This window comes from Ambystoma mexicanum, chromosome 7p (assembly GCF_040938575.1).
Source record: "Ambystoma mexicanum isolate Mex_15411 chromosome 7p, UKY_AmexF1_1, whole genome shotgun sequence".
NCBI classification, from domain to species: domain Eukaryota; kingdom Metazoa; phylum Chordata; class Amphibia; order Caudata; family Ambystomatidae; genus Ambystoma; species Ambystoma mexicanum.
Genome location: NC_090939.1, coordinates 445,022,839 through 445,047,468, shown reverse-complemented (window position 1 = coordinate 445,047,468; position 24,630 = coordinate 445,022,839). Strand labels below are relative to the sequence as shown.

Genomic DNA, 24,630 nt, shown 5'->3' with positions numbered 1-24,630 from the left:
CCCACCTTCCTCCTGCTCTTCTCATCGTTCTCTCCACTCTCCCATCCCGAATGTTTAAACATAACTAACAGTCATACCTCAGCATCCCCTGGATACCCCTACCCACAAATCCCTTCTAAAATAAATCCTAACATCCACTGTGCCGGGGACATTGCAAGATCAATTGTCAACTCATCTCTCACCTCTGACATCTTCAGAGCAGAATTAAAAGCCTTCTACATCAAGTCACGGATCAAAAAGCCCGCACTCAACCCCCTTTTTTTGACCAACTACAGACTCATCTCTCACAATTGATTTATAGCTAAACTAATGGGCAGAACAGCTTACTCAAAATTATGCCATTTCTCAGAATCCAACCAGATACTTGACCCTGCCTGATCTAGCTCCAGACCTATATGGAGAACTGAATCATGCCTAGTCTACATCTGGGATAATCTTGAAAAACACAGAGACTCAGAAGGATGCACCCCCTACTTCTTCTCAACCTTTCGGCAGCCTTCAACGCCCTTAACCACCTAACCCTTACGGATAGACTTGACTCTCTCAGCATCAGGGACATAGCTCTGAAGTGGATATCCTCCTTCCTTTCCAACAGATCCTAAATAATACATATGCCTCCTTTCTCCTCCCACGGTCTTACTTGCTACAACTATGCAGACACCCAAATCGTATTCAAAACTTCAAACTACTTCCCTCAATATCCCTCGATCTCGCATCATGTCTCTCAGATATCGAACACTGGAAGACTACCAACCACCTCCTGCTCACCCGAGGAAAAACTGAGATCATTCTCTGTGGGAAGACCACCCTCTCACCCCAACCCACTCCATGGCCATTTCCTCCAGGCACACCCCCTCCACCTCCAACACAGTAACAAATCTTGGATGCATGAGTCATTATGGATGGGGACTTGACCCTATCACATCCCATCAACTCTGCGACAAAGAGATGCTACCTACACTTGCACATTCTCTGCTGTATCTTTGCCTACCTGACCTTCCCACACAGAGTCCCCATGATTGTTGCTATCATCCTTTCACACTCGGACTATGCTAACAACCTCTTCCTGGGGACCACTGCATTAAAACTAAGGGAACTCCAACAGGTTCAAAACACTGCTAGGAGGCTCCTCCTAGCCCTATGTCCTAGAGAACACATATCACCCACCCTCCGTGTCCTTCATTGGCTTCTGATCAGGTGACGATCCACCTTTAAGGCAATGTGCATCACCCACCAAGCTCTCAACAACTAAGGTCCAGAATATCTACAGCATAAACATACACACTATAGGCCTAGCAGAATGCTCAGATCAGGCACATCACTTCTCCTCGTCATCCCAGTGGCAAAACCAAGCAGAATAGGGGGTCCTCCTTCTCAGTCCAAGCCCCCACCATCTGGAACTCAATCCCATTCACCATCCGCCACATAGAAGATCACCTAGCCTTCAGTAAGGCACTAAAAGTATGGCTCTTCCCTTCAGAATCCTCAAAGACATAGTATGCACGGACACCTGAGGAGTCGACAAGGTTGCCACCCACAGAATGCATCTCAGTCAGTTCTTATGATAAGCTCTAAGTCTTCATCTACCCAGTTGTCAGCCTTCTTCACTTGAATGTAAAGCACTTGATCAGAGAGGAACATAGCTGTATCCTGCGTGGAGCATGGACCACACACTTCCATATACCTGCAATAGACAGTGCTCAACTTCACCCACCCTAACAGACATCCACCTTCAATACAATACAGCTGAGTCCCTTGATAAATTGTGGTCCAGTCGTTCACATAATCAGTGAAATTACTCACTTACTCCCCTAACAATCTATCACGGCACCCATCCTTTCACCTGATATCTATGGGCTGTTATTAGGGATCCAGACACTCCCCATCCACCTCATGCTGGCTAGAAATGCACACAAGCATTTTAGAAATACTTCCTACACATCTAATATCTCTACCTATGGTTTTCCAAAGGGTGTTCATCCCCACAGTGCTTTGAGGCCATACCAATGGCAGTAGGCACTATACAAATGCCAAAGATCAAAACCTTCAGTACATTTTAATCAGCCAATACTTTTTTTGCATACATGGTGCTGCCCCATAGATTGTAGAATTTAACAATCATCAATTCAGGTTTTGATTTTGAGTAGGAATCAGCATGTTAGCTGGAGATTGTAGCTTGCTATCTCAATCATTTGCAAAGCAGCATTGTGCAAGTGCAGCACCACAAACACATCCCTGTAGCATAGGGAACTGAGCCCATGAAAATCGGGCCCTATGGGAATGTTACTTAACTTTCTCACAGAGATGGTGGCAGGCATGTTGAGGGCAGCACAGATTGGTAAAATACATTGAAGGATGTGCATGGGTAGGATGTTGTTCCTTTAAATATGTTTGGTAGTGCTGAAATGGAATCAGGTGTTGTAACAGCAACTGTTGCACTCAGTATCAAATATATGGAAAGGTACATTTACTGTAATTTGTCATTTGTATAGTGCCTTTTTCCATTGGTATGGTCTCATGGCACTGTAAGGTGAACACCCTCGGGGGACCTAAGTCTAATGTATGTGTGCATTGTAGCCAATGGGCCAAGTCCGTACTGCCTGCCCATATCGAGCTGGCACGTGGATGGGTGCTGTGAGGTTATCTGGAGAGTGCAAGAGACTCATTATGTGTCCAGCTAGACCGCGATTTTGTTGTGGGGGATAGCTGAATCCTTACGGGAGAGGTATTGCACAATGTGTCTTAAAGGTGGTGTGTCATAGCAGTTTTGTGTGTGCGGGTGGGTGGCCTTGCTTCGGCTATCTTCCATAAGCATGGAGTGTGATATGTATCCGTATGTCCTGGCTGCTTTCTTGGTTTCATAGATGTGGCGTGGATTCTGTCCCATGGTCTTCTGGAGTTTATTCTCTCTGTCGCACAGTACATTTCATAGTGGGTTCATTGCGGCCCCGGCCTACCTGAGAGGTGGGTGAATAACCGGAAGTGTTGCATGGGTTTGTCAGGATGCAGGGGGAAAATCCAGATCTTGAGGGCCTTCCAGAAGGACAGGTGGTTCTCTATGCTTCAGACACTAAGGGGAATTCAGTCACCAGATTGAAGGGGCTTGGCTGGAGAAGGAGGATCCCCTATTCCTGTCAATTTGAAGGGAGGGATCACAAGGAGGAGTGCAGTGACTGATCACAGGATTCTGCTGGGTTGGACGAAAAATCTGAAAAGGGCAGGGAAACTCTAGCCTCTGGACCAGAGTATTACAATTGCATAGAACAACAGAAAAAGATTGTCCAGAGAAACAAATCAATTTGAAAAAATGTGTATCAAAATGTATTGAAAGTGATACCAACAATTTAAACAATGGTGAGTCAATCACAAATAATTAAACACTGATCACTTTAATACAGCAAAACAGCAGCAACCTTATGCCTAAAGTCAGCTAAAACATTGTCACACATACTTGCCATTCATAGTGCACTCATTCAAACCCAACTCAACATACCGTGACATACATCCAAAAGCTTAAAAGACAAAAGAATCATGCTAAAAAACCTGTGGGGAGAAGGAATTCATGACTGGTCCCCATCAAACAGACATCATTTTTATATTCATAATCAATATAATTAATTAATAAAAAATCTATTGTCAGGGTGGACCAGAAGGAAAAGTGCAAAAGATCACATCCCTGTAGGGTATAACTCTCGACCGGTTTCGACGTGTAGTGGTAGTAAACACAACGTCTTCCTCAGGAGGTGGATGTTACCATTCTGATGAATGCCAAATTGCTATGGTGGCCGTAACGAAGTGATATGGTCAGTCACGCTGGGGGAAGCCAGGACCAAATCATAACCTGAAAAGGCACCCTATTGAATTAGGGGAAGTCAAGTTGCAGATGTTGGAAGTTGGGAAAGCAGCACAGCTTAACCTGAAACACCAGTGTCATCTGTAGATCACTCCATCAAACAATTATTCATCTCTGTCAAGTGGATAATAGAGGTCAAAAAGGCCTCTTTTGTGCAGACTGCCTACACGCATGCATGGCGTTTTGAGTGAGGAAATCTATTTCGGCTCGCAGGGTCAACCTTTTTGACCTCTATTATCCACTTGACAGAGATGAATAATTGTTTGATGGAGTGATCTACAGATGACACTGGTGTTTCGGGTTAAGCTGTGCTGCTTTCCCAACTTCCAACATCTGCAACTTGACTTCCCCTAATTCAATAGGGTGCCTTTTCAGGTTAGGATTTGGTCCTGGCTTCCCCCAGCGTGACTGACCATATCACTTTGTTACGGCCACCATAGCAATTTGGCATTCATCAGAATGGTAACATCCACCTCCTGAGGAAGACGTTGTGTTTACTACCACTACACGTAGAAACCGGTCGAGAGATATACCCTACAGGGATGTGATCTTTTGCACTTTTCCTTCTGATCCACCCTGACAATAGATTATTTATTAATTAATTCTATTGATTATGAATATAAAAATGATGTCTGTTTGATGGGGACCAGTCATGAATTCCTTCTCCCCACAGGTGTTTTAGCATGATTCTTTTGTCTTTTAAGCTTTTGGATGTATGTCATGGTATGTTGAGTTGGGTTTGAATGAGTGCACTATGAATGGCAAGTATGTGTGACAATGTTTTAGCCGACTTTAGGCATACGGTTGCTGCTGTTTTGCTGTATTAAAGTGATCAGTGTTTCATTATTTGTGATTGACTCACCATTGTTTAAATTGTTGGTATCACTTTCAATAAATTTTGATACACATTTTTTCAAATTGATTTGTTTCTCTGGACATTCTTTTTCTGTTTTTCTGCTGGGTTGGAAGCAGATGGGTTTCTGTTGAAGGTATTCTGTGCCTGTCTTGTGGAGGGCACGGTGGGTGAGGCACATGACTTTGCAAGTGGCCTGTTGCCCAACAGGGAACCAGTGGAGGACACAGAAGGTAGGTGTAATGTGCTCTCTGGGACCAGGGACCAGGAGAAGCCTAGCTGCAGTGTTTTGGACCCATTGGAGCTTTCTGGGTTGATCTGTGGGGGCGCCCAGGCAGAGGCAATTGGTGTAGGCTAGGCAGGAGAGGATGATAGCCATGACTGCAGCTACTCTTTGTGGGTAGGAGAAGTAAGGCAAGATGCATCTGACAATGAGGGGGTGAAGATAGCAAGATTGAGCCACAGAGATAATATGGTGTGAGAGTGTCAAATCAGCGTCCATGGTGCATCCCAGGTTCTTTATTGCATTGGATTCTGCAGGTGCGGGCCTAGGCTGGATGCCCAAGGGGCGGTTGGGGGAAGAGAGCTGTTTTCTGCAGATCATGATTTTGTTTTTTCCGGGGTTGAGGAGGCGCTCGTTAGCTGTTATCTAGTGGTCGATGTCTGTGAAGCAGGATGCAAGGTCGGGGTGGGGGATGGAAAAGGCCTTAGGGATCTTGAAGATGATCTGGGTGTTGTCTGAATAGTTGTAGCAATCTGGGTTATGTGAACAAATAAGGGCAGGAAGGGGTATCACGTAGAGGTTGAACAGTAGGAGGAAAGGGAGGTGCTGTGTGGGACCCCATTGGTGACAAGGCAGGGGCACTGAGATGAAGGGGGACAGAATGGTGATCTGTTAGCAAGGAATGAGGAAATCCACCTTAGCACTGCATCCCTTATGCTGAGCGAGTGCAGTCTGTCAGTGAGGATGCTGTGGTCAATTGTGTCAAAGGCCGCTGAGAGGGCGAGGAAGATACGTGCAGCACAGCCTTCTGCATCTGCAGTGCTTTTGAGGTCATGTCAGATTGAGAGTATGGACGATTAATTTCTACTGAGAGGACTGAGGTAGGAATGGGCAGGGTCAAGGAGGAGGTTGGATTCGGTGAAGAGGCAAAGCTGGGAGTATGCCATTCCATCAGTAAGTTTGGCTAAGAAGCATTTGTTAGAACTAGGTATGTCGGTAGCTGGAAGGACAGAGTCAAGGGAGGGTGTTTTGAGGAGGGGTTTGATGTGTGATGTTGTGTACACTGCTGGGAATAAGCCTGATGTGAGGGAGGAGTTGATGATGGATCTTGTGACGCCACCTGCATATATTGAAAAAACGATTTCTTTGAGGAGGAAGGGAGGACATAGATCTCTCAGGGCTCCAGATGGTTGATCGCTAGCAAGTAGCTTCAAGAAATCGGGTTGAGAGATGGGAGAAAAAGAGGAGAAGTTTGGGTGGGAAGTGAGAGGGATAGATAGGTCAGCCAGGGGTGCAGGAGATGGGGGCTGGCTTGCTTCTAGTTTCACATCTATGGTGCAGTTTCTTTCTACTGAAATGTTGTAGAAACAGCCCGACAGGGCTTCACAGAGTGCATGGGAGTTGGGAGGGGGTGCATATGGGGGCCTTGAATTCTGTGATGATCTGTGCTGTTCTTTGCTGCTGTTACGCGCGTTAGAGATTCTGCCTTGTAGACATGGATCTGGCGGGTAAAGGCAGCTCTATTATGGGGAGATGGGTCGGCCAGCCATCTGCGTTCCAGGATGTGGTTAAGTGTTTTGAGGGTTTGAGAGAAGGGGTGAACCATCTAGGGGAAGGTCCTTGACTTTGGGAGGCCGATCTGGAGGGGGTGAGAGGTTGGAGTCTGCCAAGTCCAGAGGGAGTTACTATGACCTAATTTCGCAGTAGGAAGCAGGTGGATGGTCTGGTGTTAGTCATATGACTAAGAGGGGTGGGAGTCAAAAGCAAGGAGAAGATGGCTGCCTGGTACATCCATTTGAGTGGTTGTGGGGAACATTGAGATAACAGAATATTGCATCTGGGCTATGTCCTGTAGTGTGTGTGGCGCCTGATACCAGTTGAGTCATGATGAGGGATTCCAGATTGTCCAGGAGTGGTTGTGTCATGGGGTTGTGCAGGGAAAAAAAACATATGTTGAGCTTTCCTAGCATGGTGAGGGAGGGGTTGGTGACCATAATGGCCAATAGGGAGTCACATATAGCATTAGCGAAGTATCGGTTATAGCCAGGAGGTCTGTAGAAGAGTATGACGTTGTGTGTAAGCGATGGATTGAGGAGAATTTTCACTATGACGGATTTGCAGTCTGCATTGCATGCTGTTCCTTGGAGTGTGAGATGAGGTGTGACTTGTGGTGGATGGTGATCCCATCTGCTCGGCTATTTCTGTTGGGAATGATGAGTGTGTAGCCTGGGGGAATGCCTCATGTGCAATGGGCCGGAAATCATCAGAGAACCAGGTTTCTGTGATGAAAAGGATGACTGGGCTTTCCGAGGAAATAAGGTTGTATATGTTGTGTCTGTTTTTGGCAATAGATCTGGTGTTAATGAGAATGAATGAGAGTAGGATTGAGGGGCAGGGGTTGTTGGCCCCTGGAGACCGTAGCCATGGAGGGCCAGTGAGGGTGGTGAGGAAGGCTCTGATGTTATTGTGGGTTGGGGAGGCGCTGGGTGTTCTCGGAGTGTCTTAAAAGAGTGCTTGTGATGTATAGTTCATAGGGGAGGTCTAGAGTGGTAGAAGAGGGAGTGTGAGAAAGAATTGCAGGTATTGAGTCAGGGGAGAGAAGGGGGGGCAGAGAACATGCAGGATGGTGACTGGGGTTGCCAAGAGGGGTTGTTGATGAATGGAGCTGGAAAAAAGGGAAGTGTGTAAGGTTGAAGATGACACCGGGTTGCTGATTTCCATGAGAGTGTTGGAGGGTTGTTAGTGCCAGGGGTGTTGAAGTTAGTGTTGAAGAGAGATTCCACTGAGTTTGGAGGGTTGGGGGATGTAATGGTGTAAGTGAGGGGGCATGCAGGTATCTGTGGGGAAGATAGGGTGAGGTGTGCTGAGATGATAGGGTCTGGGTTTTGTAGATTGTGTGTTTGAGGGGAATCTTGGGTGCCTGTAGCGGGTGGCCGAGGAAGGGGTGTTGGCATGTGAAGCCAGAGCTGCACCTAGGAATGTAAAGACTGAGGCAGGATGCGGTCAGGAGGGAAAAAGGGCACAAGGGTAGGAGTGGGTGGTGTGGGAATGTTAGGGGCAAAGTCTGTGGATGGCAGCGAGTGGTGTCTGAGGGGGAGTGCTTTCCCCGAAGGCTGTATGTGTGGAGGGTGTGAGGGAAAGAGGATGAAGGCAGGGGGGTTGGCAGTGTTTCTGGTGCACCAAAAAATGCCCCTCTGATCTGGGAGTTGGTTGGAATGATGGACAGTCTGTTGCATCTGCTCCGGTGGCTATATTGGTCAATGGAGGGACCTGGCACACTATCAGTGCACTCAAAGGAAGCTAGATTAGAGAAGGAGACAATGTTTAGGGGGTACCTGGAATCAAGCCTGTGGATACAGTGAGAGTCAATGCAATGGATACACTCAGAATGCAACTAGATTTAACATGGTGGGTACTTACAATGCGTTGCTAGCGATGGCAAAGTTCAAGCACAGCTGGAAGTTGCTGCATAGAGAATATAATCAATGACCATCCATCTGATTGGATTGAAGATGTCAAAGCATCAAAATAAGGATAATTGCATTTTAACATTTGTGTCTGCTGGGATAGGCATTACTTGCAGTGTGCATGCTCAAGGAAAAGACACACCTCTCCAGACTCGGGCCGGGTAGTGTACTTTGACTGCATAAACCCTGTTTTACTTTGCAATGCAATATAGCTTCAATAGTCTTCATGTCAGTACATAATCACAATTTATTTGGTGACATTCACAGGTACCAAATCTGATTATTTGTATTGTTGCTTAGATTGATATCCCAAAGGCAAAGGACATCTGAAAGAGTCCACCATGTAAAGGTGCAAATAATAGCTAACTGAGAAGAATCCATTGGCAACACAAGGGCTAGCAAACAAAAGTTGAACACAAGTTCTGAGGACAACTTGAAAGGTTGTGAAATCAACAGCCCAGAAAACTGGAACGAAGGGGCAACTAAACAAACACATTTGTGATTAGATTGAGGTGTTAGGACCAACTAACACTGCCTCCATGTGAATCTTGCAAACCTAGTCATTAAATGTCACTGACCTTGTTTTTAAATGACATTTAAGATGTTCTCTATCAGCTCTGTGTCATCAGGGAAAGTATAATCACTGTGCACAATAGAACAAAGCAATAATATCCAGCAGTTTACATCAGCATAGATTACGCTCTGTGTGGACATCTCCTTATTATGATAAGTACACAAAATAAACCATACACATTATAATGCAGTTCACTATAACATACTGCATGGCTCAAATAGCATTGTGGCAAATTGTCTGCAGAAAACAAAACATGAGTGGAAATGGAAAACTTAAAACCACTACACCAGTTGTGAAGTAGTGAGGATATCATAGCTGATAGCTGAGGGGTAATGTGCTTGCCTCAGTAACAAGACAAAGCCTTGTAACATGAGTTTAACAGGGTTGGGAGAGTTTAGTTGGAAACACATTTTCCACTTCAAAGGGAAGATTGTATTCTGCTATGGAGTCTCCCAATCAAAGGGGAGAGTTTATTCTGCTATTGGTTCTCCCATTTGAAGGGGAGAGTTTATTCTGCTACAGAGGCGCCCCCTTCAAGGGGGAGAGTGTATTCTGATACAGTGTCTCCTCTTCAAGGGGGAGAGCTTATTCTGATAGTGTCTCCCCCATCAAGGCAGATGTTTTATTCTGCAACAGAGTTTACCTTTCAAGGGATTGAGTTTATTCTAATATCAGTGATCGAAGTGAGTGGGAACAGTCGGAACCATTCCTCCATTCCTCCACTTTTTAAGACCAGATTCACCATTCTATACACAGGATGTCTCATGCATGTCCCTGTGCAAGTGCAACGTTGTAATAGGAGCCCTTATTAATACAGACTCTGCCCCATCAAGGGGGAGAGTGTATTCTGCTACAGAGTCTCCCCTGAAAGGGGTAGAGTTTATTCTGATACAGATTTTATTCAGCTATAAAGTCCACCTACAAGGGGGGGATTTATTCTAATACAGAGTCTCCCACTTCAAGGGGTGGGGGGGATTTTATTCAGCTATAAAGTCTCCTCTACAAGGGGGAGAGTTTATTCTGTAACCAAGTCTCCCCCATTAAGGGGGAGAGTTTATTCTGCTACAGAGTCTCCCATTCAAGGGGGAGAGTGTATTCAGCTATAGAGTCTCACTTACAAGGGGGAGTGTATTCTGATGCAGAGTCTCCCCCGTTAAGGGAGAAAGTTTAGTCTGATACAGAGTCTCTCACTTCAAGGGGGAGAGATTACTCTGATACAGAGTCTCCCCATCAAGGGGGAGAGTTTATTCTGATACAGAATCCTCCCCTTAAAGAGGGAGAGTTTATTCAGCTATAGAATCTCCCCTACAAGGGGGAGAGTTTATTCTGATACAGAGTGTCCGATTCAAAGATGAGAGTTTGTTCTGATACAGAGTCCCCACAACCCCAATAAAGAGGAGTTATTCTTCTACAGAAACTCCACTTCAAGGGGAAGAGGCTATTCTGATACAGACTCTCATCAAGAATCGCTTCCTTGCCCACTGTGGCCCCTCCACCGCACTGGCTCCCTGCTCATCCACTGCAGTCTCCCTTGCTGACCTTGGTTGCTCTGCCTCCTACTAGCTCTGTCCCTCAGGCACTCTCGCCACTTATGGGGGGGACCACTGTCCCCTGCTCCCCCCATAAGTCCTTCAAAGTTGGCACTCTGCTCCATATTGCCACGCTTAACACTCGCTCAGCTGTCAAACCCTCCTCTGACATCTGCAACTTCCTTGAACTCCTGGATCTTGATGTTCTTGCCCTCACTGAAACTTGGTTCAAGGATAGCTCTGTCACGAGTTTTGACATACTTCTCCCGAAAGGCTACAAGATACTCCATCTGCCTAGACCTAACAGATGAGTTGGGGGAGTAGCGAATATCTTCCCTGAGTGGATTCTTGTGTCTGTCATTCCCACTCAGGCCTATTCTTCCTTTGAGGGCCTGGTCTTGTGGGATGTATTGACCCACTTTGCTATACTATGCGGCATCACTGTGCTATTTAGGGTCCAAGAAACAGCAACAATGGCAGCAAAACTCTTGTTGGTGCCAACACCTCCAAATCTGTGTTTTTCAACACACAAAAAGATGGATGCACAACCTGCCACCCAGGGTGCATGTGTGGTGGAATAGAGCACACAAGGCAGAAAAAGTGCCAGTGGGCTGCATGACAAGCAAACATAGAGTGCAGAGGGAGCAGCAGCACTTTGCATGTGAAACTCCAAAATTCGCCTTTAAATGACATTTACTTTGTTGTTAAAACTCCAAAATGCTTCTCAACACTCAAAATCTTGCAAAATCTTGCTTGGAGCTAAAATTAATTTAACCTAATGAAGCACTGTGAATGTACAAAGTCCTAAAATGTGAAGAGCAAAGATTTTCTCAGTAAAACTAGATTGCCTGTGAATAACAGCCCGTGACAAAATATGTGTGCAGCACACTGTGCCTGTGAATGACAGCCCTGTCAGATGGACTCTCCTGATGAAACTACAAAGTTATTTAAACTAAAAGTCTGCCGGATAAGCAAACATAAAAGGATTGGTGCTAAAAGGAATACAGATCTCAGTTGTTTTTGATTCCACAGGTTTAAAGCTAAGAACGTAATTTATCTATGTCATTTGACGCAATTAGTTTGGTTTCTGCTGGATTTTAAGTCAAGAAATTAAGAATGAATTAGCCTGGCTGGGCCTGCAAGAAGTGGAAAAACAGGTTTCCACCAAGGGGAGGGAAATCCTCTCAGCAGAAACTCACTGACATATGATAATTGTGGGTTAGGCCAGACTTTTGTCTACAACTAAGGAATGAAAAATGGCAGATCCTCCAGGCCAGGAAATGGACGTGTGAAAAGGTCATAAACTACTCCTTGAAGGAATTCCCCAAAGGAGGAGGCTACTCCTTGAGCTCCAGGGAGAGACAAAAGGCGGTCCATTTGCTGCTTAGAATAAATAATGAACAATTTTTAGAGTCTTATAACTTGCTATCTAAAGTGGTGAAAAATATAAAAAGGACAAATTTGTTAGTCAAATTTTTGGCTTTACGTTTCAAGAGGCGGTGGAACTATGTAACATATTCTGGACAGAAATGGCAACATATGTGGTTTAATGGGAACTGTATTCATGCTAGAATTGTTAAACTTTACACACACATCCCTATGGTAAACACACATATTTGTGGAAATTTACAGAAAGTTTGGAAAATGTGTTCATGGCGAAATGGACAAAGTTCTGCAGAAAGGTGAAACAAGATCTCACAGCTATAGGATTTTGAGGAACAGATACCCCATAAAATATGGAATCCTTGTATGTCATTTTCATAGATGTTACAAATGTATAAATATGTATTTAGGACAAAATCCGATTTTGATACTAGTGGCTACGGGAGGTTTCTAAGGACTATAAAAGCCAAACCATAAATGTGACATCATCCGTCCTTGATCCAATCACTCAGATGTAAGGCGGAGATGAGGCCCTGATCCAATCCCATTTCACAGGGGCAGGTTTAATTAAGCCGGCCCATACACCCATTTTTGTGATGTCATTTGAAAGGATAAATAGAGACAGCTGACAAGCCATAGGGGCTGACTCACTCTTCTGATTCCAGCAAAGCACTTTGTTCCAGCATTCAACATCCAGCCTTTAACATCCTTCCAGATCCAAATGCCAAGAAATAGGCCAAGCAATAGCTGAACCATTTTGAACAAGGACTCAATCCTCAAAATGTATTCTTACTACCCAGTGAAGCGCTGTGGTGTGGTAAAGCATCCTGAAACTATCTGGCTTGCTACTATAAGGCTTGCCTGATGAACTCGCTATCCCGCTGATCCTGTGCAGTTCCGGCAACCGGCCTAGCTGATCCAGTCCCGCGCCTGATGTGCTGTCCTTCCTTGATAGACCCAATCCATTGACCAGAACCGTGACTGTCAAAAATCTTAAATCCCAGTGGATTGGGAGTATTAATAGGACGCTATAGAACTATTGTACACCTTGCATTATCTTGTTCCACTCTAACCTTTGAACTATCCCTACTTTCATAACCAGTAACAGTGTCAAAATCTTTAGGGATGTCTTATTCTGTCTAGTTGTTAAAGCGCCATTTTCATAGTCATCTTATTTGTGTAACTCTGATCCATAAATCCCACTTTGAGTCTTTGGACTGGTGCTACCGGGGAGGTGATGGGGATCTTTTACTGAAATCATGAATCCGTCTCCCAGCTTACTTTGTCCCGACTTGGTTGCCTAGCCCAAACGCTCTAGCCTTGAGTAAAAGCAGAAGCCATATTTTCTGATTCTAAACTGAAGTCCTGGTTCAAATTCGTGTCTTTATTTTTGAAAAACACCTCTCACTAAAACCTCTATAACTCCCTCAGTTTTTAAGATAGAAGCGAAGTTTCAATCCCCACTTGTACCTAACATCCTTCGCTATCTCCACAACAGTGCGATTGACCCGTTATATGAAAAATCACATAAGGAAAAGTTTGCTGCAAATTGACATTTTGAAATGTTTTACACATGTGAATTACTTTAAAATTATTTCCCACTTTGGCTTTGAGATTTCAAATGTTTTCCTTTGATTAAATCATTGATTTTATTTGCTTGCATTTATTCAAAGTGGCTCCCATAGAAATGTATAATAATGTAAGCATTTTTGACACCATTTGGTGTTTTTGCTCAGCCAATTTCAAAGCCATTCTGACAGTTGAAAAGTCAAATCCGTCTTTCTCTTGGGGAGAAGGTGGGAGTGATATTCTGTATGATCTGTGTTATTCCTGAGTACCTGCTTTCTCCTCACATCTATTTAAATTGCCCATTGGTGGGTTGAGGGGTGTTGCAGGGGTAACTCTAACCATAGCGCTATCTGTTCCAAACCAACCCAAAAGTATTCTTTTGTGTGCTGCATTCTGTTTGTGCTCATTACTTGATTCCTACTGCATTAAAGATATTATTCAGTGTTCTGTCACCCCATTGGTGATTGTTGTCACCTATTAAAATATAATGTTATTTAAATTCTAAATAATTAAATAAATATTTACCTTTGGAAACTAGCCTGATTCCTGGTTCAGTGTAACTGGGGGAGGGGGTGTCTCAGGAGAAGGGTGTGATATGAGTGGTATATCATTCAGAATATTGAACTTATAGATAAAAATAAATAAGGGTTTCATTTGCGCACTACATGCTGGGCGAGACTTGGGTGTGTGACAGATTGAAATCAGCTACGGCTTGGGGGCTCGTGTCCGGGATCCTGAATTTGACTTACCACTAGTGACAGTCTAGCACAGCATGCTAGCCGGCGGGGTACATACACCTTGTTGGGTTGCCATACTGTGCTACACTGTACAAGCACCCCTCAAAAGAAATACTCAAAAGAATTGGGCCTGTTTGCAAAATTAAATTAACCTTGAGATAAGTCAGAAGGAAATTAATATTTCTGGAATGGCGACCCCAGTGGAAATTAATAATGCAAGGGAACACTCCACAAATTCAGGGGTGAATGTCCAGAACAGGACGAACAGGTATGGCTGCATGGAATAAAACAACAAATCACTGCAATCGACCTTGATATCTGAAAGGACAAGGGTCCAATACATCAAGCGCTTAGCGAACTATACATGGCCCCAAAAATAAAAGAGGAGCGGGGTAAAATTGCCAAAATAGCAGCCTATTGTCATGATGCCTGCCCCCGGAGCACCAGGCCAGGCCCAGCACCCCCGGAAGCAGGCATCATGCCCTCGGGTAAAAGCCCAGCGGCCCCTTATAGGGGCTCTTTGGATTCAGTCCTGGCGCCTTTGGCGCCAGGCTCATGTTGGACATCAGTCCTGGCGCCATAGGCGCCAGGCTCATAAAGGGAGGTGTTTGGTGCACTTACCTGATACAGACCATGCTGCACGCTTCAGGCCTCCCTGAGACCTGAAAGGGACTATTTTTTCATAGGGACTATTTTTTCACTCGGGCATGGCCAGGGAAGGATACATACCTAGTTGGGGAAGGATACATACCTGGGACTTCTTTGGAGGCTATTTAAGCCACGCCCAGACAGCAGCTCATGCTTCGCGTTGTTCTGCATTCCAGCAGCTGAACGCTCACCGTGTCTGCTCCTGCTCCTGGACTCCAGCCACGGCCGCCTCGAACCTGGAACTCCTGTTAGGAAAAAAGAGAAGAGAAAGGTGAAAACCATGAACTATTTCAAACTTCTTACCTGCATCCGGAATCTTCACTCCAGCATCCCTGAAGAAGGACTTCCATTTAAAAGCATTGCGTTGCTCGCTGCAGTGCACTCTTCACTCACCTGTCCTCGAGACATCTCTCGGCTCCATCGCGGCTGTCAGCACATGTCACCACATCTCTGCGCCTAGGGGAGAGAAGAAGAGACAAAAGGTGAGCAAAGGGAACACCGGAGGAAAGCCTAATTTACAGCCATAATACTTACCAGCTTTTCTTGGTGTCATCCCATATTTCGGGTCGGCGCCGCTCCGTTGGCAGGTACCGCACCCCGGCCCCTATTGGGAAAGGACTAAAGACATTATTGGGAAATGATAAAGACATTTAGAGGAATCGCCCTCACTAACTCACCTGAGTTTACCATCGGCAATTAACCCCTTCAACGCATCGTCTTCATTCTGCATCTGAAATAAAGGACAGATCACAAGTTAGGAAGACAACATAAAAGGGGGCTCACTCTTGAACTTTTGAATCTTCATACTTACGGCGTTTCGCTCAGAAAAGTCAAGAGGATTTTGCCAGCGCCATTCTGAAAACCAGTGAAGTAACTGGACTAACGTGCGCCCCTGCACCAGACGCAGGATGGAGAGTTCATCCTTCCAAACCATAAGGTGAGCTTAAATCAGGGGTTTGGAGGAGGAAGTTAGAGGAGAACGAAGGGGAACAAGGGGGGAATCAAGCACACTATTCTGCAGACGGTTAATTCCCTTTCTCATCTGCAGAAGGATATTCCTACGGGCCAGTCAAGCAAGAGTTGGGGAACCAGTTCAATCGGTGTTCCGTGCTCTGCGCATCACGCTTGAAGAGGCCGCAGCAATCCAGACTAGACCTGCGCCTCCGTGGGAACCAGGTGAGCGTTACAGAACGCGAAGCCTCCCTACAAATTCCCACCCAGGCGCTATGGAAACTTCAGAGACTGACCAACTGGCCCAACTACTGGGGGAATTACGGGCCGAGGTACACGCCGCTCGTCAAGAGACTAATGCCCTCAGGAGAGAAGTGATTGTAACAAGGGAAAGAACTGATGACCTGGCTAGACAGCTTTTGCAAGGTCAAGCTGGACAAACCCCTTTACCCGGTTCCAGGGGGAACCCCACTCCTGTGGTTTCCAGTAACCCTGTACAGATTAATCTACCTGGAAACATGCCGCTGGCCCCACCCGAACGCTTTGCAGGGGACCCCAAACGATTTGCTGTATTCATGAATCAGTGTCGTTTGCACTTCCTATGCAGACCTGGGGCCTTCCCTAATGACCAGACTAAGGTAGCCTTTGTATTGTCATATCTCAGCGGCTGTGCTGCCGATTGGTCAGTTCCACTGGTTACTCAAGATGACCCGATTCTCCGTAACTTTCAAGGATTTCAAGCAAGCATGGAAAGGTTATTTGCTCGACACTCTCAGGGGCAGGCTCTGGATGATGAACTTCTATCCCTGCGACAGGGCAATCAGGACCTCCTATCCTACATTGCAACCTTTAGTAGACTAATTGTGGAAACTGGGTCGCTGAATATGCATACAATAACTCAATATACTCTGGAACTGGTCAGAGCCCCTTTTATACCCTATATAGACATCACCCTCGTACTTCAGACTTGGACTCACCTCTGAGCCTTGAAATGCCCGCAGTGGACCATTTGCATTCTACGATTACTCAAGCCTTCAAGAATGCAACTGCACATTTGCAACATGCGAAAGGGAAATACAAAAAGAATGCGGATCTACATCGAAGAGAGGCGCCTCCATACCAAATAGGGGATCAAGTATGGTTGGCTACCAAACACCTATCACTCAAGGGGCCTCGAACTTTTAATCCAAGGTATTTAGGCCCTTACTCGATCAAAGCTATAATCAACCCAGTGGCAGTCAAGCTCGATCTACCAGCTAACATGCGGATTCACCCCGTTTTTCATGTGTCACTTTTGAAACCAGTGCACCCAGGAACCAGATTAACAAAGCCACCAGAACCGATTCAGATAGATGGGGAGCCTGAATTCGAGGTTAAGAACATTTTGGATTCTAAGATCTCAAAATCAAAACTTTTCTATCTAATTGATTGGAAAGGGTACGGGCCTCGGGAAAGGTCTTGGGAACCCAGTGATCACGTACATGCACCTCGGCTGGTAAAAAGGTTCCATCGGAATTTCCCAAACAAACCGAAACCTCCAGAAGGAACGACCTTGGGAGGGGCCTTGGGGGGGAGTGCTGTCATGATGCCTGCCCCCGGAGCACCAGGCCAGGCCCAGCACACCCGGAAGCAGGCATCATGCCCTCGGGTAAAAGCCCAGCGGCCCCTTATAGGGGCTCTTTGGACTCAGTCCTGGAGCCTTTGGCGCCAGGCTCATGTTGGACATCAGTCCTGGCGCCATAGGCGCCAGGCTCATAAAGGAAGGTGTTTGGTGCACTTACCTGATGCAGACCATGCTGCACGCTTCAGGCCTCCCTGAGACCTGAAAGGGACTATTTTTTCATAGGGACTATTTTTTCACTCGGGCGTGGCCAGGGAAGGATACATACCTGGGACTTCTTTGGAGGCTATTTAAGCCACGCCCAGACAGCAGCTCATGCTTCGCGTTGTTCTGCATTCCAGCAGCTGAACGCTTACCGTGTCTGCCCCTGCTCCTGGACTCCAGCCACGCCCGCCTCGAACCTGGAACTCCTGTTAGGAAAAAAGAGAAGAGAAAGGTGAAAACCATGAACTATTTCAAACTTCTTACCTGCATCCGGAATCTTCACTCCAGCATCCCTGAAGAAGGACTTCCATTTAAAAGCATTGCGTTGCTCGCTGCAGCGCGCTCTTCACTCACCTGTCCTCGAGACATCTCTCGGCACCATCGTGGCTGTCAGCACATGTCACCACATCTCTGCGCATAGGGGAGAGAAGAAGAGACAAAAGGTGAGCAAAGGGAGCACCGGAGGAAAGCCTAATTTACAGCCATAATACTTACCAGCTTTTCTTGGTGTCATCCCATTTTTCGGGTCGGTGCCGCTCCGTTGGCAGGTACCGCACCCCGGCCCCTATGGGGAAAGGACAAAAGACATTATTGGGAAATGATAAAGAAATTTAGAGGAATCGCCCTCACTAACTCACCTGAGTTTACCATCGGCAATTAACCCCTTCAACGCATCGTCTTCATTCTGCATCTGATAAAAAGGACAGATCACGAGTTAGGAAGACAACATAAAAGGAGGCTCACTCTTGAACTTTTGAATATTCATACTTACGGCGTTTCGCTCAGAAAAGTCAAGAGGATTTTGCCAGCGCCATTCTGAAAACCAGTGAAGTAACTGGACTAACGTGCGCCCCTGCACCAGACGCAGGATGGAGAGTTCATCCTTCCAAACCATAAGGTGAGCTTAAACCGGGGGTTTGGAGGAGGAAGTTAGAGGAGAACGAAGGGGAACAAGGGGGGAATCAAGCACACTATTCTGCAGACGGTTAATTCCCTTTCACATCTGCAGAAGGATATTCCTACGGGCCAGTCAAGCAAGATTTGGGGAACCAGTTCAATCGGTGTTCGGGCTCTGCGCATCACGCTTGAAGAGGCCGCAGCAATCCAGACTAGACCTGCGCCTCCGTGGGAACCAGGTGAGCTTTACACCTATCTGTACCTCCGCATAGGAGTAATACAGGAAAAGCACGCAGACAATAGAGATTTTACAAAGAGGCAAGGGGAAGCACTGCAGAAAACCCAGACTAATCTGGACTCTGCAGAGCAAAGGCTACAGGATAGCCAAGAATCTGAAACCGAGGCTAGGCAGCATGTCACCAAACTCCAAGAAGATCTGACTCTCTTGCAGCAAAAGAATGTAGAACAAGATCTCAAATTACAGGTACGGCAAGAGGAGTATCAGGAAAGAGTTGACTCTCTACAACAGAGTCAACAGAAACTGGAGCATCAATTGAATTATAATAGAGTCTGTGAAGAACAGAAAGTCACCTTACAAAACCGCCTAGAATCCTTGAAAGAGGAAAATAATAAATTAATTCTTAAAGACATTCATTCTCAAGAGGAGTTTGATGAGGAGCGCCTCAAATCAGGTGCATTTACAAAACAGAGGGATGACCTGGCTGCACAGAGGGGCACTCTAACTCAGGAGAGGGATGTGCCTTAGGCCAGGAAGTCACCCAATTAAAAACTAAGTTAGAGGAAAGAAAGCTGGCCCTTCAGGAGTTTGGTGAAATCAAAACTGATTATGAAAAGCTGCTAGAGCACACCAGGCGGGTGGAAGATGCTCTGGCAAAGAACACTCAGGCCAATAAGTACCTAACTCAGGAGGTGAGTCTCCTGCAGCAACAATTGGCCCAGTATTTCCAATCTAGTCAGGAAGCACAGAGAGACAATGAGGCTCTCTCTAAAAAGAATGACGGGCTCCACAAACAGATAGCTGTGCAAGAACAAATCATAGAGACCAGTAAGGCCGTAATAGAGGAGCAAAAGAGTCAGATTTTGGCATGTCATAAGGCAATAGGGGCTGAAAGGGATGAGGTAAGATGGGAAAGATAAAACCCTAAGCATAACCTCAGGATCCCTGTCAGCAGGGACTTTAATCCCTTCAGTTCCATGGACTCTGCCACCCTCATGTCCACTGGCTCATATGAGACAAGGGCCACGCGGATGGTAGACTTCAGCACAATGGGAAATATGGGACTGACAGGTCAGCACCTCCCAGAAATGGATGGTGGGCATCACTGTACAGATTCTCAAATGTGAGGGCCAGCCTCTCTGATCAGGAAGACTCTAGTGAGGGGAGAATCAGAGAACTGGATCCTCAAAAATAGCACCTACCAAGGGATCAGTCTGTCAAATCTGGTGGGGAATTCCATGAAACTAGGCCCACAAAGAGCATCTTAAAAACCTCATCCCAGGTAGGGCAGTAGCTAGGTCAGTGGGGGGGTACTCAGGCAATCCTGGGAGCAACGGAGAGTCAGAAGACTCTTCTGAGCGCCACAGGTCTCAAGAGACTAGGCCTCCACATTCTGCAAGCCATTCTGAAGCTCGCAGAATCAGGGAGAGCCTAGAGGATCAGATAGCCACCTCCTGTAGCAGTGCCTCTGAGTCAGAGGATGAGTGGACAAGGGTGACCAAAACTAAAAAGGCCAACAAAATTAAGCGGGCCCTACTGAAAGATCCCATGAAGCAAATCAAGGCTATTAGGAGCATCATAACTCCGTATCATAAAAATGCCAAATATTCAGTTTGGGAGCACCTCGAGTTGTATGAGCAAATGATGGATACTTTCCACCTGAAGGATAGTCAAAGCTGCATTCAATATGTCAAGTGGACCTTTTCCCCTGAATACTCCAGCTTCTTTGCGGGGCTGGAGGATCAGAACCACTCAAGATGGTCCACCTATAGGGCAGCCATCTTAAATCACTTCTCAATACATATAAACCCTCAAGAGGCGCGCAAGGCGGCCTACAATCTGCAATGTGGGGAAGACCAGGCCCCACAAGAATTTGTACAAGAGTTTAAGCGTGCCTTTGCGCAGACCACTACGAGGGTGCACACAGATAGTAGGGAGTTCATCAATACCTTCTTTCATGCACTCCCTAAATACATTATGACCCAGCTGGTGAGGGAATTCAATGAGAAGAGATCACTAGACTGGGTCATTGAATAGGCAACTCGCATTTATGAAGTGCAGAAACCAGAAGAAAATAAAAGTATCAATAAAAGCCGCAAACCAACCAACACCCCTGCTGCTGCTAAGGTGGTGGAGGTGAAGGTTGCCCCCATTTTATATCTGGAGATGGGGGGGCCTAAAAACATTCCTGTGCAAAATCCTCCTAACCAAACACCCAGAAGGCCATCGGGCCAATCCCAAACAGGTAGTCAGGGAGGTAACCCCACAAATGGGACCCCTAACTCCCCTGACTATATCAGCCCCCGTTACAAGGGCAGCAGACCCATCCTGGGCTATGTGTGGACTCCCGCAGCCCAAGGGTGGGGGATCCAACCAGGCAGCTGCCAACCTAGGAAATTTCCCTCCTAACTTTCCCCAGGAGGGCAGCAATACCCCAAATGCTGGGTTGAGTTTCTTTCCCCAGTACCCGCCAAACATCAACCCCCAAAACAACCCTTCTTTCTTTCCCTACTTTCCCGAGCCCAGACAGCCCAATGTGGGAGAGGGGAGGCCAAGGGCGGAGGGGTACCCGAGCTATCCCAACCAATGGTATTATGGGAGAAGGGACACTTACCCTACCCATGATCAACCTAGGATGGACCAGAGAACCCCGTAACAGCCATAGCGGGTGTCCGAACTGCAGAGCCAGGTCCAGAACTTGACACAGGATCTGGGTCGCATGTTGAGGGCTCAGCAGAACCCTCAAATGAACATGGCGGCCCAGAACCCCTCAAGCCAAGGGTCTGGTACTCCAGAGCAATGACGGGGAGAGAACCCCGACAACCCACTGGTTCCCAGGTAGGAGGCACAGGGGGAAGGGGGTGTAAAGCCTTAGAGGAAGCTTCCTTCCCCACGTGTGAAATTCCCTTGGAAACCTAGGAACCAGAACCAAAATCTCCTGCCCCCGAAAGTCTGCAACCTAAGGAACAGAGGGCGGGTAGGAGAAATAAAGGGCCTAAAAAGACCCATTTTGTGGAGGAGGTTAGAATCTTCCAGTTTGAAGGAGAGGGGTCCTCAGAGGATTCTGGGAAAAGGATCTTCTCCTTCAGGGATGGGGGAACTCTTCCAAAAGAAAAATGGGTCCCAAGAGATCCTAATCCAGACTGGGTAGATGTGGGACAGAGTTAAAACCGCCCATCATTGAACTCCCGAATGACCAGCAAGAAAATCACCTGGACCAAACCAATTCTGGTGACTGCCTCCAAAAAGGGGGGGCAGCCCAGAATCAGAACCAGTGATGCCCAAAACTCCCCCCATATCCAACTGTCACCTTTTGCTTACAGGTTCCCAAGATCCCAAACAAAATCCTGCCCAAATCACCCCTCTGTCAGAATCAAAGTAAAGAAATTAACCCACCAATTGGCCCAAAATGCACATTATCCTTGCCCCCTTGAGGAAAAGGAGGGAAGATTTTATGCCGCAGTCCAAATACAGGGCCAATGTATATTTTTGGTACTGGTGGTCACAGGATCCAAAGTCACCCTTCTGTCAAAAAGGGCCTTTGATCAGCTGAATTCGGGAAGGGGGGAGAAATACCAAATCCCTCTCACCCCTCCTCCTGGACAGCTTCAGAACTTCGATGAGAAGGAAATTCCTGTTGAGGGGACTGCGGATTTAGATATTAAAATTGGGTGACACAAGGTGAAGCATCCGGTCATAGTTGTGACTCCAGAGGGCACACCATGTTTACTAGGGAATGACATCCTGCGTAGATTGTCCCCCCTCATAGATTGTGTAAAGAAGGTCCTCTGGACCCAGACTCAGAGGCCAATTAAATTAAAACAAAGCGTCAACCATGTTAGTCTAAACGGCACATGCAACACGACTGAACAAAAACCGGACCAAATCAAGTTCTACTTTACTTCCAAAACAATGACATACCCGACGTCACCATCATAGCTGTGGTCCAACCAACTGGTGATGAGAACTCCTCTCCATTTCTGCAAATCAGCCTCCCTTCCAGTCTCTAGTGGCATTCCACTCTGGAAGAGGATACATTGAAATTTTATACTAATGTACAATCAGAAAGTCCCAAGTCAATAGCCATAATTGATATCAGACCAGCACAAAACTTAACTGGTATTCTGAAGAAGCGTGAACAGCTCTTCCTCCCGATTCAGTTAAATGATGGGAAGGAGTCTGTCCTCTCCCAAGGTGACTTGAATAGCGAAGAAAGCTTCATCAGTGAAGTATTATTCAAAAAACTCCCAAAAGCCCAGACCCTACCCGCCATAGAGTCAGTGCAGCAATGGGTATGGGACCTGGAAATGCCCCGCTCCAAACATCCTCTGCTTAGCAGTTGTATGATCAACATTTCTAGGAATGACAAAAGCATAGTACATACTTGTTGGTTTTGCGAGGTGTTCCTTCTGCCTTTTATATGAGCAGTGACCTCCTCAACCAACTCGAGATTAATTTGGACCCTAGTTATTGCCAAGCCCGGTCCCAACTAGAGAGTAAATCTCAGGGTCCTGGCAAACCTAAAGAAAGCCTTCCGGTCAGCACTCGTGCTATGGTATGAAATAGAATTTCAGAAATGGAGGAGAGGTGACCATCCCAGGCCTCACCTACAGAATCCACCTTTTAAGACCATTAGTAAACATAGATGGGGAATATTGCCAATTGGTAAGGAATGCAAGTGTCTTTACCACTGCTGACATCCCCCGAAGATGTGTGGACACAGTAGTGGGAACATTTCCATAACCATGCTATGTTCTGTTTTCTAGCATTTGAACTGAGAATCATCCCAAGAATCACCAAGGAGGACCACTCGGGGACCGGGAGGAAAAACCCAAGGAATCCGGATTACAGTCCCATCCTAACCTGAACCGGCGAGGAGAGCGTGTCGCCTCAGTCACTGACGGGAGAAGCAACTGAATTTCTCCACATGGACAGAAAAGAACACCCCAATCTCCCGACTCCCCATCGACTGGAGGTCAAAACAAAGTCGGGAGGGGGGATTTGTGGGATGTATTGACCCACTTTGCTATACTATGCAGCATCACTCTCCTATTTATGGTGCAAGAAACCGCAACAATGGCGGCAAAACTCTTGTGTGCGCCAAAACCTCCAAAAACGCATTTTTCAACACACAAAAAGATGGATGCACAACCTGCTACCCATGGTGTATGTGTGGTGGAATAGAGCACACATGGCAGAAAAAGTGCCAGTGAGCTCCATGACAAGCAAACATAGAGTGCAGAGGGAGCAGCAGCTCTTTGCAAGTGAAACTCCAAAATTCTCCTGTAAATGACACTTAGGGGCTGATTCAAGGAATTTGTGCGCCGAAAAACGGGGATTTGTTAGCCATTCTGGCCGCAAATTCCCATTTGTTAAAGAGGGATTTTCAGGCAGAATGGCGCAAAAATCCCTGTTTTTCGGCGCACAAATTCCATGAATCAGCCCCTTAGTTTGATGCTAAAACTTCAAAATGCCTGTACACAACACTTCTCAACACTCAAAATCTTGCTTGGTGCTAAAATTCATTTAACCTAATGAAGCACTGTGAATGTACAAAGTATTAAAATGTAAAGAGCAAAACATTTTCTCAGATGAACTGGATAACCTGTGAATGACAGCCCTGTCAGATGGGCTCCCCTGATGAAACTACAAAGTTATTTAAACTAAAAGTCTGCTGGAGTAGCAAACATAAAAGGATTGGTGCTAAAAGGAATACAGATCTCAGATGTTTTTTATTCCACAGGTTTAAAGCTAAGAAAGTAATGTATCTATGTCATTGGTTTGGTTTCTGCTGGATTTTAAACCAAGAAATTAAGAATAAATTAGCCTGGCTGGGCCTGCAAGAAGTTGAAAAACAGGTTTCCCCCAAAGGGAGGGAAACCC

General features: G+C 46.2%; 1 protein-coding gene across 1 annotated transcript in view; it reads right to left on the bottom strand.

Annotated features, from left to right (window-relative positions):
- The window catches only part of TMPRSS7 (transmembrane serine protease 7), a 731,423-nt gene that overhangs the window by 696,022 nt on the left and 10,771 nt on the right, over positions 1–24,630 (bottom strand). Inside the window, exons 2-4 of the mRNA XM_069636244.1 lie at positions 18,251–18,303; positions 17,765–17,818; positions 10,670–10,799 (exon numbers count right to left, since the gene is read on the bottom strand). Of these exons, the coding sequence (XP_069492345.1) occupies positions 10,670–10,799; positions 17,765–17,818; positions 18,251–18,303 (237 nt within the window). The remainder of the gene's footprint in view (positions 1–10,669; positions 10,800–17,764; positions 17,819–18,250; positions 18,304–24,630) is intronic.